This window comes from Alligator sinensis, unplaced genomic scaffold (genome assembly GCF_000455745.1).
Source record: "Alligator sinensis unplaced genomic scaffold, ASM45574v1 scaffold29_2, whole genome shotgun sequence".
NCBI classification, from domain to species: domain Eukaryota; kingdom Metazoa; phylum Chordata; order Crocodylia; family Alligatoridae; genus Alligator; species Alligator sinensis.
The window spans coordinates 782,440-798,496 of record NW_005842194.1 but is presented as its reverse complement, the minus strand read 5'-3'; the positions used below and the strand labels follow the sequence as shown (position 1 = coordinate 798,496).

Below are 16,057 nucleotides of genomic sequence, written 5' to 3'. Positions count from 1 at the left end.
CCCCCAATCTACCCACCCCCCTTTCCCAGAGCCACCACCCCTTGCTCAGAGCCCTGGCCCGTTCTGCCGGGAAGAGCTTGGCACAGCCCCAGCCCTACCCCACCCTGCCCCACATAGATCCGGAAGCACACTCTCCCCCACTCCCATGCCCTCCCGAACGAGCAGAGGGAACAGTGGCAGGGGCTGCTGGACAAGCGGGCGAGCACCAGACAAGCTGCCCCTGGATGTGTGGTGCACAGAGGCAGGAGCCACCCCCACTCCCCAGATGAGCCCCGGCTCTGTCCCACGCCTGTCCTGCCCCATTAGGCCAGCGCTTGTCCCAGCCCCTGCCCCAGCCCCAATCCTCCCTTACCGTGGAAGCCTTGATCTGCCCCCACCCCATGCCCCTTCACCCTCCACCACACCACTTACCAGCTGCACACAGCTCTCCTGCTGCTGGGCTGTGCTCCTCACTGCCTACGTGCTGCGCGCATGCCTGCATGCACGGGCCATTTATCAGCCAAATTATTGGCCATATCAGGCCAATTTCTGATACAGACAGAATTTTTTTATATCAGTGCTGATCCAATATCAGACCAATGTATCGGTGCACCTCTATCCATCTACCAATGACAACTGTCTAACGGGCTCAAAAAAAAGTGAGGAACACACTCAGATAAACATCATACAAGAAAGTGAATGGATCCGGAATCCATTCATGTCAACAGAATTATTGTAATTGACCGGAACAGGGCTAACCTAACACAAAGTAGGGCTGGGGACAGTCAGAGGGACAAGGAAATACAAGACTATTTTAGCCATTTCCTTTTCTCCCTTCCTACCTTTTTCTTCGTCTCTTATTACAACTTTCTCCCTCTCCCCTCCAATATGAATAACTTAAATCTGTGTTTTTCCTACATGCATCTCAATGTAGAGGGAAGGTTCATGCATTTCAGTGATGTTCAGAATTATGTCAGTAGGAGTTTTAAATTGTGGTAGGGTCCCCAAGCAGAAGAGGCCAAAGGGGAGACTAGATGACAAGCTGCCTGCTGGCCCTCAGTTGCGAGCTGAGCAAAAAGTACATCCAGTTGAATGGAGCAAAGCAGCCATTCTGGCATACAGCATGATTGATAGAGATGCTGAAGACTTATTTGTGCCTGATGGCATGGGAAGGATTAAGATTCCCAATGTGTTTATTAAACTGTCCTTTAGCTTTGAATGACACATGCACACACACACACACACACACACACACACACACACACACACATTCAGTGTTAAGAAAACAAAAAACAAGAATTGCAAAGTGTACAGTTACACTAAAAATGTGTAAATAAAATTGAATACTATACCTGTGCACCCGAGTCTTGAAATTCTTTGCAAGCTTCTGGGAATACATCATATGCAATAACAGGATATCCTTGTTTTACCAGGTTTTTTGCCATTGGATTTCCCATGTTACCCAGCCCAATGAATCCAACAGGGGTTTTGGAGGCCATTGCCCTAGAACACACTGATTTCAACACAATTTCAATATATGAATATCTTGGAGAAATGCACCACAAACATAGAAAAACAACAATATAGTTTTAAGTGTTATAATTTACATAATAAACTATCACCACATTTTCTGAGATTTACTTGTGGGCATGTAGTGACATGCACCTAGCTTTTGGGAAGGCAGAATGATGGTGGCGGGGAGAGATTTTGCCAGACTGCACAGTGCAGGAACAGAGCCTAATCTTCAACTCACTCACGCTCCCCTTCCTAATCAGGCAAAAGCTATAGTTTTAACCTTTTCACAGCTGAACTGTCAAAGCTGAAACTAGCTGCTGCTGAAGACTGGAAAACATAGGAGGATCTAGGATTTTTAAGAGCTAAAAAAACAGACGTAGGACTATGAAATAGGAGAAAGATCAGGAGTAGCCAACAGACAGCAATAGTGCTGAACAAAGGATGGCTTATTAATGGAGCATCAAGATTATTAAAGAGGAAATGGGATCATTAACACCTGCAGAATGAAGAGCAATTAGCAGGAATTAGGAAGGTTATAATGAGGCATTAAATCAGTTGACTCCATCAGCACTGCAGGGATAGAAACGCCTCTGCTGCTGCAGGCAAATCATTTTAAAAACTTTGAATGACATGGAAATCAGATCCCCCCAGACCTGCCCCAGCTGCACCCTTCCTTCACTTCCATGCAACTACTGGAGAGAAGAGAAGGAAAAGGCGTAACAGCCATCTTATAGCATCTCCATGCTTCTATTCTGTATTCAGCACTATTTTAATTATTGTGGCCAGAAAGAAGTCAGCATTCTGGTTAAAACAGGCACCCCAATTTGGGAAGGCTAATTTTTTGACAAAAGGTACGTTTGGCATGCAAGTAAACATTGTATTTATCAAGAGCATCACAGTGATCATACCAAGAAACTGTACTGAATTTAGAAAGCCAGGGACAGTTTGGGAAAAAAAAAAAGAATTTGTAAGTGAAATAATACCCAGTTAAACCAGCACCTTGAGCCTATGGGAGAATCAGTCAGGAAATATATAAAAGCATAGGCAACATCTGTGCAAGTTTCTTTCCATTTTGTTACATGTCTCCTCTGCACAAAGCGACATGGACAAGAAGCAAGTTTAGATTCCTTGCATATTTCATTCTGTGGCTCCAGGCAGAGCCAGATGACTGTGGCTGTGGCTGTGGGATACAGCAACCAGCCTCTAGAATTCAAACTGACGGTACAGATTCATTTCATACAGGCCTAACCCCTACCAAGTAATAACTAGTCACAAATAACCCTGACCAGATTTAAAATCAATAATCTAAAGGTAAAAATTTTCATTACATTAAATGTCTCTTGGCATTGGTAATCCTTTTTATTGCTGCTTGAAAGTTGCCCTTAAGCATTATTTGAGCATTCATGTCACCAGAACAATGACTCACAATTACAAAATGATGCAGTCTTCAGAACAAAGCATACAGGAAAACATGACAGAACAGTACACCATGATGTTAGAAACTAATACAGTATTCTATGGTGATTTATGGTATATATGGGAGACAATGTAATTTTAGCATGTATTATTAGTCCTACCTACTTACCTACCAAGGACAAATAAAGAGAAACAGGCAATATATAATCCATAAAAATCCCCTTCCTCATCATTCTGACCTGAAATAATCTTACCTCTAGGCTAGGACAAATGCTATTTTTTGTTCTCACTACCAGTTACAGAAGACATTTCTTCTTTGAAAGCAAAAGAAGCTGATCAGGATAAAGGCAACCAAACAAACAGGGATGAAGATAAGAAAATTATAAATTAACCAGACTCTAGAGTAGATTTTAGAGTACTCCATGTTTAGGTTTTAAGAAATCTCAGTACTTGGAAAGAATCCCCAGTAGACGGTAACACTTGATTAATTATTTTAAAGTATTTCTGATTCTAAGATCCTTCTCAGCCAAAAGCGACACCAGATTGTAAATACCATGCTTACTAAAGTAGGTGTTTTGAGATGACTTCAGTTTAATCCCCAATTTCCATAGCTGCCTATACAAAGAAAAGCTGCACTGTAATTAAAAATAAAATGTACCCCAATAGGTATATCTCCTATTATAGTAAAGCAGCAAAATGCTATAAAAAGTGCTAACAGATAGACGGCTGCATTTTTCTTTTTTAAAATCTTGTCCTTCCTTGGCTTCCCATGAGTGCACCCTCCTCGCTCACCTCCTTCCTCAGCACCTCAGTATCGCCTTTCCAACTTTCCATGGGATTCCAGGAGACTCGGTTCTTGTTCCCATTCTCTTCACACCTATCTCTGAGTAGCCTCATCTGCAAACACAAATCTAACTACCATCATCTCTGTGCTGATAACTCATAAATCTATTCCAGCTTTGTCTTTGTTTATCCAAATTAAAATTCGGGCCCATCTCTGACATCTGCTAGTCATACTCATTAGCTCAAATTCAGCCCGATTAATACAGAAATCTTCCCATCACTCTGGTGTTCATATTCAGGCTATGTCTAATTCTTGCCAATTCTTTCTGTATAATATCAGATATGGCCTTTCCTATGAGGATACACTTGCACTGTGTTTCTATTACTGCAACAGACTTCTATCCTGCATTCCCAGGTGCAATTTTGCCTCATTTACATCTATTGCCGACGATCATTTTCCCCAATCTGTCTCTTTGGCCAGGTTGTCAGCCTTACCCTAGAAACTCTCTACTGCTTTCCCTTGCATTCTGCATTATATAAAAGCTACTTGTCTTCACATCTTCATCCCTCCTTTTAAGCTATTATCTCTTTTAGTTTTAATTTAGTTACAAAAACATATTAAATTCAACTCAATTATATAATAGCCTTGAAAAGCTGAAGCTTCTGTCTATGCATCACTGATTTGCTAGGTATATTAGGAAAGTCTGTGAACTTCTGACCTTGCTCTTGTAAAAAAGGCACTGAAATATTCACTATTTTACAGTATCCATTATCAAAACTCCTGTGAAACTGTAAAATATAGAATTTTTTTTAAAAGCAGATTATATTTACCACTTACTACTGGTATTTTAAACTACTTTAAATAAAGTAGCCTTGCAATCCTTCAACTCAAAGGCCCTGATTTCCTGCAACTGGGTCTGCCTAGTTGGACCCTCAAATTCAGTGCATAGATATGATTGTAGGATCAAAGTTCTAGTTAAGAAGTAAAAATCTTAAAGGAATGTCCTGGCAAGAGTTTCATCATGACAACAGAGAAGCTGGAATGATTTTAGTTGCTGGGCGTGAAGATGTCACAAAATAAGCCAAATTAGATCATGTTCCACCTAGGCACAATTTCATTATTACAATCAGTACTACTGCATCTGAGCTCACAACAGGAATTCTGGACCTGTAAAATATAAATGCACTTCAAAACAGACCCTAAACACAATTTTTATGTACAGTGATGATGCATAAGGGGTGCATGTGCACCCCCTGAGAGCATTGGTGCACCCCCTGACTGTTTGCACTCACCACTTAGGCAATGGGGGGGGCAGGTGGGAGTGCCGGTGCCCCCCTGCAAGTACTGGCCGATTGCTGCAGCCACTCCCAGAAGCAGCCGCAGCCACTCCGGGAAGCGGCTGCAGCAATCGGCCGTTGCAGGATTGGCCACGGAGGTACCCCCCAGGCAGCGAGATCGGCCATGGGGGACCCCCCCCCGTTGGCAGGACTTCTCGCTGGGGGAGAGGAGGGGGGCACATGCCCCCCCGACTAAGATGGCACCAGTTGCCCATGTCTATGTATTCATGACTGGATAAATCCAAGGTGTCTCAGCTGGCTCCATTACATTTTGGTAAGGCGAGTTTTGAGGTTCTACCTAAAATGGATACCTGGGATATTGCTACAAGGATACTTAAATTTCTTATGATTTCCAAACAGACCAATGCACTGCATTAAATGAGCACTTTAAAACATGGCAAGGCTTCAAACATGTTTTGATTCACTTTTTACCTGGAGACAGTCTATGCCAGCAACTTTCAACTATTTAAAAGCAGGTTCTCTTGTATATTTTGATAATTTAATTATTAAAATAATACACCTTGATTTGTTTAACAGCTAGTGTAGTATCCCAAGATAAGGGTAAAACACTACATTGCAATAATGTTGAATACATTCAATTCCTAATGCTTTCAAATGTGTTCTAATTAACAAATACCAGCAGAATGCTTTTTGTATTACTGCAGTAGCTAAGACCCCTTGGTGCTAGCTGCTGTACAAACAGAACAAAACAGAAAAACTTAAGACAAGAGGCTATAGATGGATACAGACAGGGAAACACAAAGATACAATGACACGATATTGATATTATTAGTTAGCTTGATATCAACGGTCTGAGGACTCAACTGTACTGAAGGTTAGGCAAGTCATTCTGGGGTATGTCCACAAAGGCACTGGGTTCCTGTACTATCAACAGTCACCCAAACATGTTTTAACTGGAAGGGTTGAATGCCTCAGAAATGTCCCCAAGGATGCCCTACTGGCCCAATTCTACTTGTACATGCTAAACCTAGACGCATGTCAATGAAGCTCTTCTAGGGGCACATCCAGGGCCATTATCAATCATACCAAATAAGGGGATGAACCCCAGGGCAGATTCACTAAAACATTTCCAGGTTTGTTATGGTATGGGTGTGCAAGGCATGCTCAAGAGCAACCCTGCCAGGGGATGAAAAATAGACACAATGTGTCATTCTTTTAAAGAAGCTGGATCAGGAGTTGCTTCAAAAATGCAAACACAAGTGGGGAAAAGGGGTGAAGCTAGGGCCATTTAAACATAAAAGACAAACAGTCTGTCACAGACCTGTGGGCAGAGTACCCTCACAGACCCAGTGCTCTTTCTACAAAGCTGCCCACTAGAATTTACACCATTGACTGAATGAACAGACCCCAGAATAATCATACAAAGCAAGTGATCTGGGCACAGTTTGCCAGTTGCATGTTGCAATTCAACAAGCCACTACGGAACTCTCTGCAAGTAGGGGAAGGAGGCCAACTAGTTGATAGAGTTGCCAGATCTCAGAAATTACTCCACCAGTTGTTCCACTAATAGGTATTTCAGTCAAATGACGGACATTACAAGCAGTTGCCTAAATCTGAGTTAGAATTAAAGGAAAAGATGCCAAGACTAATATTTATATAAAGAGAGAGAATGTGTATGTGTGACTTGTTTGTGCGCACATATAAACTATGTGCCTTTGCCAGAGAACATAAATTCTGTTGGGTGTCAACCCTACAAACACCTCTCAAAGTCACTGGGACGTCATATTAAGTACATGCATATGCATTTGTGAGATTAGTGCTTAATCAAGTAGGGTGAAATCCTGGTCTTATAAGAGAACAATGGAAAATTTTATCATTTACTTTAAGGGAATAAGGATTTTAACCTCTAGTCACTGACTCTCAGGTATTAAACAAATAGATTTGTCAGCCTTAAAACTTGAAGTATTAGAAAACCATATTTATTTGAATTTATTATAGTAATAATTTCAAGTGAACTGCCTTCTAGAACATCTTCTCCCCACATTCATTCACCACTTTCAAGCTGTCACGTTTAAAATAGTGAACAAAATAACACAGCTACTTCAACGTTGTTTTTTTTACAGAAATATTTGTGAACCATCTGTGACAGTGATACTTACTGCACATGATACTGTAGTATCAGAAAAGGTACTATATATACACACGTGTCATTTTTAAATTTAACTTCATTAGCTTATGAAAAAGCTTATGCTGTTCTGTATTCTACCTGAAAAACTAAACACTTCGTAAAAGTCACACTTAGTCCTTTAAAACATTTAACAGTTGCGTGTCAGTGGAAGAGAACAGGCTAGTTAAAAATACTGCTAAAAATTCATTTTAAAATGAAATGAAGGCATCAAGACACATTTGTTTTCATTGTCTGGGAAATCAAGTTAAAGGGGTATGTTCAGCTCTTTAAAAAAAAAAAGTCCACCTATTTAAGGGTAAAATAAACTGAATTTACTCTACACTTTTCCTGAGTCTGCATGCCAAATTACCTGCGCGCGCACACACAAAACTATGCAGGGGAACAAAACAAACAAACAAACAGAAAAACCCTAATACTCAAAAGAAAGCTAATATACTTGTTCCAATCTATTCTGTTGTAGAAATCTTAAGCATTACTTATTACTGTAGGCAAAAACAACTTCAAAAGCCAGTATTATTTTTAAATGCCACATCCCTTTAAAGGGAAAGATAAGAGACAGGGGAAAGGTTGTAAACTTGGGCTCCAGGCCTGCAAACACATATGCCTAGCTATAAACACACATATTCCAGCCAACTGCAGAAACAGGACTATTTCCACGTACAACGTGAAGCATGTGTGAGAGTGTCTGCAGGAACAGGAGAAGGGGTTTTGTTTCAGCTTTGACTAAGTACATATATATAAGCAATATAAACATTGATTACACTATGAATAATGGAGTGTTTTAAGCCACTAGCCCCACATAAACATCTGTGGTCTGCTTTAAACCTCTACATATACTATTTTAAGCAAACATGTTAAACCATTTACTATGCTAAGCTACTTTCGGGCAGATATAAGTATTGATATGAGCCTTGTACAATTTTACAACCCGCACAGTTTTACTAGTGGGTGCAAGGCAAGCGATAATCCTTTCCTAGTCCGAAGCACATTTGTCAGGATTTTAATAAACCAACACCAGTTTCATCTGAGGAATTATGAACTTGTTAGGGGCGGGCAGCCTTTCAAGCAAGCTGATGCAGATCATACAGTCATGAAGTCAAGCAGGAAGGTCCTGTGCAAGGGAGTCCCAGTGCTGGGGGGGGCTGTCACTGCGCTGACAAGTCACTGAGCCTGGGGGTAGGGGTTGCTGGAAGGTGGGGGGAGCAGCAGCACTTTTGGAGCTGGTTTAAGAGAGAGAAAGAGGCCTGGCTTTTGCAATGCGCTGTGACCGTGCACAGCTCAAATGTCATCCCCCCCAAAATCCACCCCCCGCCGCCCGGGAGACAACCGCGTCCTTACCCAGTGCGAGGCTGGCAGTGTGCACCGTCCTAGGCTTGCAGAGAAAGCTGGCGGATCCGCGGAGTATTAAGGCTGCTGCCATGCTCCTTCCCCCCACCCCGCTCCACTCGGGTGACCTCCACTTGCACAACGCCGCTCCTCCTCTGCGCGCGCCCTTCGCGCCGCGCTCGCAGCCAGGCAGGAGAAGGAGCGGGGGAGGGGCAGCCGGCAGAGCCAACCACAGCCTAGCCCTAGCAGCTCCAGGCCAACGAGAGGAGACATCCTCCAGCCCATGACCTGCCGGATCCGCCCCCAGCTCCGTGACACGCGGGGATGTGGCTCAGTCCTGCCGCCGCGAGAGCAGGGGGAGCGCGGGCTGGGGCCGCGGCCTTAGCCTTGGGTGCTCAGCTGAAGCAGGATTTTCCCTACCCCTACAACCCCTCGGCAGCCTGCTCTCTCTGGGCCACCATTTCCCAGGGAAGCCGCCTTGCCAGCTCATCGGGGGCCTTCCTCAGCTCTCCCCTGAGCTCCAGGCTCAAGCCTTCCCCGTAGCATCTGCTCTGCCTTTGGTACGTGGGGCTCCCACCAGAGGGGAACAGTCCCACCTACCCTTTTGCCCCTTAAAAGATGTGTTGTCTGCTCCACCCAGCTGTCTCCACTAGTCACTGTGTGCACCTACTAATGAATGGCAGAAAAAAAAGGGGAAAGCTAGGGCTGCCAACTCTGCTTCAATCTATTCCAGGAGGTTTTTAGAAAGCCAGCGTGCCCGCAACACGATATGGACATGCCTGCGTGCTTGAATATATCCATTACAGACTACGGTGTGTACATTTTACATCAGGAAGGCAAATGCACATGACTATTACATTTTAAAATCCCACTGGACTACCGGATAAATTGGATTAAATATTTAATATTTATCTTAATGAATGCCAGCCCCACTGTTTATCTCCTAGGTGACTCTCAGCAGTCTCCTGGAGATTTATATCTAATTCCTGGAGACTCCAGGGCTATTTTGGAGGGTTGGCAACCCTAGGGAAGGCCTAGGTAGGGGTGAACCCTACCCCTGGGTTTAGCTGACAAAGCAAAGCTGGCACAACTGAGCACCTCCCTTCACAGTGTGTTAGGATTAAATGCAGGCCTTTTCTCTCTTCCTGTTCCTCTTGGCTGTGGCAGCTTTTAGGTCAAACGTTACTGCAATATCATGCCCGAAACCTTCCAAAGAACATTTTTTCCATCTATTTAGTTGGTCTAATAAAAGATATTTCATTTACCCAAAGACCCTTGCCTGCAATATTAGTAGAATTCCTGCTCTCTGTATTTAAAATGCTACCAGGCTTCTAAAAATGCTAAACTACTAACTACTGTTACTCTGGAATTCATTGCCCTACCACCATTTATACCAGATTTTTCAATCTAAGATTTAAGAAAATCTTGGATGTGCACATTTATACCAGACAAAAGTTTTGCAAAATGGTAGCCCACAGATTTTGTCATTTAGCTGCTTTTGCCCTTTATACCGTCATCCTGCATGTGTAACTATTGCAAAATTTTTTTTGCAAAAATCTTATTGGCCTAATAAAAGATATCACCTATACTATAAGTCCATGTAAGATTTCTGTAAGCCGTGCACATCAGTAATGTAAGTCCAGTAATTGCAGTAATATAAACGGTGCAGCAATATAAGCTGTGCCTACCACGCACATCTGTGTATACATAGTCCCCATGGTGACAGGTATGATCTGTCTGCAAATTTAAGTCTACAATAATATTAAATATTTTTAAAAGTGCAAATATTAAAGTACCTGCCAAATAAACACACAAATATTCCCACTAACATCAGTGGGACTATTCATGTGCAAAGAAATTAAGCTTATGTGTAAGGGTTGTAAGACTAGACCTTAGTTCCTTTTCAGTGTTTCTAATAGTCACACTTCAAAATTAATACACCATTTTATATCAGTTCAGTCCTTTTTTGACAAAGATTTTTTTTATTCTAATAGAACAGAAGTTTATTTAACTTTTCACTTTTTATTATTTCTGTTTTTATCAGTTGTTTCTTTTTGTTTTATGACCTTAGGATTCTAGCTGACAGCCATCGCCAATAATGTCATCACAGCTCCAGGAACAGGGTATCATATTCTATAACCAGGAATCCATATTTGGGATTTATGTAACTGTTAATATTTTATACTTTAATAGTGTTTTTTCAAAGGTGAAGTTCAAATCTATTTACAATGGTGGATACATATTATTATTCCAAATTATGTAATAAAAATGCTTTGCTAAACTCTGTTGCTTTGCAACCATATGTAATTTTAAAAGAGTTGGGTTAAAAAAATAGGAAGTATGATAAATTCCTGGGCTATAAAATACTATTATTAGAGTCTGATCCTGGATGCACTTTTGATCTGTTTCACTTTGTTTTTATGAGTTGAAAGCAAAGCAAGTACTTCTGTGATTAACTAAGCATGTGTGCACCTGATTGTAAAATCAGAGTCTAGTTTGGTATGTTCTGGAAAAAAATTAAAGCAAATTTACTCACATCATTTATGATTCCAGGTAGGATCTTAATACTGAGCTGAGTTCAGTGCAGGATTATGAAATTATTATTATATTGTTGATAGATCTCAGATATAGTATAGGCTACTTGACTCATAAAAATGAGATTATAGACATTATTTATGCTACTTAATTTAATCCCACATCATTTTACATTTCATGCAGTCATTAGTATGCAGATATGTATATGGCTCCTCTGAGCTGCTTATAACATTTTATGAATATGATATGCTCTAGTTTTTGAGTGTTTTATGAGTTTTGTAATGTGTTTACACAAAATGAATTATACCAGAGTTATCTGCATGTACAGAAGAAAGATGATAATTACAAATTTTTACAGCATTTTTTTAAGAATCATGCAAATTATCATTCATGTCAAAGTTCTGCCTCCAGTGATACAGGGTTCAGTTGTCTGGCTTGTCACCACCAGAGCTGTAAAGGTTTTCATGAAAGAAAAGCTGAAACAAATAGCTTTCAGGTACAAAACAAGTAGCTCCTGAAAAACGGGAGAAAGTAGGACAGAAACTGCTGGGACTAAATCAGACTAAATCATAGAACCCAATTGGATAAGGTAGGCCTAACAATACCTTTAGGTACCATTTGGATACAGACTTTATATTCACAATTTTTTCTTATTATTATGCTTGATTCCCATTATTGAAATTAAACACAACTTTTGAAAAGGCTGTTTCAATTTTCTGAATTCACCACTGGTCTAAACACCTGCATGGAAGACTTGCAGGTGACCAAGTCCAGTTAGGCCTGCTGAGGAGTTGTAGTTGGTACACAAGGTACTGTTACCCAGGGACTAGGCCCAAGACTGTACACTCCAGGGCAAGTAAAGGCATGAGAAGGCTGCAGAGAGAGACAAGAGATAAGTCAAAGGTGCCAACAGCCCCTGGAATCATGGCAACTTCAGTGTAGTCCTTGACCTCTTATTTCTTCTTGTATTCTACTTACAGTCCACTGCAGATGCAGCAATGTAGTTTTCCCTCTTTCTGGTCAATGTAAATAATATTTTTTAATGTAATTTAATTAAACAGAAATCTACCCTATGGCAGAATTAGTGGGCCCATTTATGAACTGTATAAGATAGCTGAATCATAATCCATCCTTACATTGACTCCTTGTAGAAATCAAATAAGCCCATTCCACTGGTGACATTATGCACTGAAGTGGCTAAAGGTCATTTGGAAATTAAGTTAAGCAAAGACTAAATAATGGATAGGCTGATTTTCCTACAATAAGTCTGCCTTGATTACAGTTCCCCACATCACACTTTAAGAAATCAAATGAATAGATTGCATTACAGCATAGCACATACATGTATTCATACATTGTTGGCTACAAATGTCCAACTCGGGGTCCTTAAAATTCTAGTTTATTAGGCAGATTGAAACACTGTAATCATAAACCTTGGGGCTGGTCTCCACACACACACACATACACACACACAGTAGCAGGCTACAGAGTCAGGTATACCTATCCTACAAGCGCTGGAGTCTGTCATTGAGGCTTCTTTCAGCATGGTGTTATCTTCCAGAAGGGGGTCGCCGGCTGGTCCTTCTGGCTGGACAGGTCTGGTCGAGTTGGAGATCAAGAGGGCGCCACTGAGGGTCACTTTTCACTGCCTTTTATCTGTCCTTGGCAGACTTTGGTGACTCCCCAGTTTTCAGGTTTGCCCAATCCAGGGGTCATTGACCCTCGTGGGACTTCCCCCCCCTCGGTGGCTACTGGACGGCATCTGTCAGCCCCAGGGGTTGTCTGCATGTACGTGCAGGTTTGGAAGTCCGTCGATGAATTTAGAATAGGGCTCTGGGAGCGGTTGATCTGGAGATACTCAGCCCAAAAGTTGGTCTCTGGCGTTGATTAACTCAGGCCAGGGCTTCTAGCCCTTGAACAGTGACCTTTAGAGATGTCCCGGTTGTTACATTGTCTTCTATTGAGTTCTTCCGTTGGCTGATCTGCAGCTTCCAGGTGTTAATTGCTGTGTGCTACCTTGTTACACATTCAATTGCTGATTCACTCGCTCTTTCATGGGGCCAGCCTGATACAGGGAAGGGAAGTTTGATTCCTGCCCTTGTTAACATTGTTACAATGTATAATTTACTTATGAAACTAAACACATTCAGTTGAAAGTTGAAAGGTGAGGAGTATAAAATATAAGCTACAAATGCCATGGCACACAAATAGATAAAAATACCAAACTACAAGGGGAGATACAAAATGCGCGCACACAAATTTTAAAACACAATTCCTTATCTTAAAGTGAAAGAGAGAGGAAGGAAGAAAAGGTAGAAAAAGAGAAACATATTCAAAGAGGGGAGAGCAAATGCAGGCAAGAGGAAAAGGGGACTTTCTGCTACAACATCACACTCCAAAATCAAACTGAACCACATTTTATTTCAAGTGGTGGCATTGTTTTGTTAACATGTTCAACTAGGCACATATTTCATATTGATTAGGTAGTACATTACAACTTTATAATTGTTTAAATAATAGTCATGGGGAGCTCCTTTTTCAGTATAAGGTTTAATTTATGTGAATAAAGAAGAATCCCTTTACTCCTCCTGCACTCAGATAGGAATAGAGAGCCAGTTTGGATTGCTTCTGAGTTTCATTTATAAACTAATCTTTGCATCATCTCTATCAAAGAGGGGGTTGAGGATTGGGGTATAGTTTGTGCCAAATACTTCAAATCATTCAGATTAGGGATCTGTAACAGGGAACCCTAGCCCTTTTACTAAGAGACAGGGTGGACCCTTTAAATCCAGAACCTTCCAGTCACGGCCAGCCGGTCAAGTAGGGGTTAAGGCTCAAAACTTGCCAGCCAGTCAGGTGACAGGAAGAGGAAGGCCAGGACCCTACAAATGGCAAGTGGAGAAGGCCAGAGCGGTGGCAGCTTTTAATGATTATGGTGCTGTGGCTGTAGTCTCTGTTGGAAAACTATGCCATGCTGTGAGCCCTCCTCATGATCATCTAAAGTAAGCAGGTATGTTGCCTCTCTTGTTTCTGTATTGTCACTTTTCCATTATATGGCCATAGGAGCCTATGTTTTGTGTTGGATGTTAAGACCGGTGGTTTGGGTGAGGCTATTTGGGGAAGGAGGAGGCCTCATTGGGGGCCCACTGCAGTGTGGGGACCCCAGTGCCAGAGAAGGTGCAGTATTTGGGGGTGAGCAAACCCCAGTGCCACAAAGGGTGCAGGAGCCTGAGTCAGTTTTGGTTTTGTTTGTTCTTGTTTTTTGAGAGCTAGAGCCTGGGAATCAAACCCTGATTAGTGGGTTTTTGACTGATGGGCCTAGCTAGAGAGAGAGGGGTGGACCCACAGCTGCTGAGACACCAACATAAAGAGGAATTTACAAATACCATCTTCCAGGCTTGGGCTGCAGTGCAGGGGAGGAATGGAGCCGCAGGTAGTGCCCCCTGACACTGGGGCATACAATGGGCAGGCTCCTGCTTAATTAACAACAAGGCATGGCAGGAGAGAAGGCGGGCGGTTGGCCCATAACAGGTGGGTGGGGCCACCAGTAGACTGACCCTGAGCAGGCCCCTGTTACAGGATCCTCTAGAACAGTGGTCACCAACCAGTCAATCTCAATCCACTGGTTGATCTATGGAGTCTCTGAGGCTCCAAGATTGCAAGCGGCAAGACCCATGTGACCTGGGCTGAGCCATACTCCCTGCCACCCGGGCTGAGCTGAGTCAGGGGGGGTCGGAGCCTGGGCAGCTTGTGGTGGGGTGGGGGAGGGGGCAGGGCAGGTTGGGAGGCAGTGCAGTAGATCCTGGGGTGCCAAAAAGTGATCTTCACCATAAAAAGGTTGGAGACCACTGCTCTAGAAAGAGAACCATGCAAACTGAGCAGGTTTCAGAGTTGCAAGTCTGCTCATACCACTTTGCACTCATTGGCTAGGTACAGATGTTATGCTCAAAGCTCATAGAAAGTGCTTTACAGATGTTCATAGCACATAAAGCACTTTAAAATGGTAGATCCCACTCTAAGTTAACCCTCGATGGATGTGTATTAACCTAAAATGCTTTCTGTTAGAGAGTGTTATTTCATAGACATTAGGGCTGGAAGGGACCTCGGAAGATCATCGAGTCCAGCCCCCTGCCCAAAGGGCAGGAAGTCAGCTGGGGTCATAGGATCCCAGCAAGATAAGCATCCAGTTTGCTCTTGAAGGTGTTCAATGTAGGCGCTTGAACCACCTCCAGTGACAAGCTGTTCCAGACCTTGGGGGCTTGGACAGTAAAGAAATTCTTCCTTATGTCCAGCCTGAAACGATCTTGAAGTAGTTTATGACCGTTCGACCTAGTCGTCATCCCTTGGGGCGCTCTGGTGAACAAACGTTCCCCCAGATACTGGTGGTCACCCCTGATAAACTTATAGGTGGTCATCAGATCACCCCTGAGCCTGCACTTTTCCAGGCTAAAGAGCCCCATGGCTCTCAGCCTGTCATCGTAGGGTCTGCTTCCCTGACCTCTGATCATGCGTGTGGCTCTTCTCGGGCCCCTCTCAAGCTTCTCCACATCCTTTTTGAATTGTGGAGCCCAAAACTGGATGCAGTACTCCAGCTGCAGCCTCACCAGGCCGAGTACAAGGGGAGAATGACATCCCGGGATTTGCTTGAGAAGCATCTATGGATGCAAGCCAGCGTTTTGGTAGCTTTACTAGCCACAGCATTATTGAATGTCTGTGCCAGATCCCACTGGGGGTTAATTTACAGAGCAATCACTGCCATCCCAGACTGCATTGTGCAGGGCTGCTCTAGCCTTGGGCAGAGCTGGTTTGTTCTGCCTGAGGGCTGGGCTGGCCCTGCCCCCTTGGCTGCCACTTACCTGAGTCAGTGACAGCCTCTGATCCTAGCCCCATGCACACCCTGGCTGGATGGTGGGGAGGGAGGGAGCTTGAGTTTCTGTCCTTGCAGCTGCCCTGGCGCCACAGCACACTGCAGCCTGGCAACAGGCTCTTCTGGCAGCCACTCTCCTGGGCGCGCTG

The 16,057-nt window shown here is 43.0% G+C and overlaps 1 protein-coding gene across 3 annotated transcripts in view; it reads right to left on the bottom strand.

Moving 5' to 3' along the window:
• HIBADH (3-hydroxyisobutyrate dehydrogenase) overlaps positions 1-8,715 on the bottom strand; it is a 122,997-nt gene extending 114,282 nt beyond the window's left edge. For 2 of the 3 annotated variants that reach the window (XR_003094720.1, XM_025207423.1), the window contains exons 1-2: positions 8,519-8,715; positions 1,332-1,492 (exon numbers count right to left, since the gene is read on the bottom strand). Coding sequence is in view for 2 of the 3 variants with exons in the window: in XM_025207423.1 (XP_025063208.1) it covers positions 1,332-1,492; positions 8,519-8,600 (243 nt within the window). In the remaining variant the exon portion in view is untranslated. The remainder of the gene's footprint in view (positions 1-1,331; positions 1,493-8,518) is intronic. The other variant, XM_006026468.3, reaches the window with a different exon arrangement.
• Positions 8,716-16,057: the final 7,342 nt, after the last annotated feature.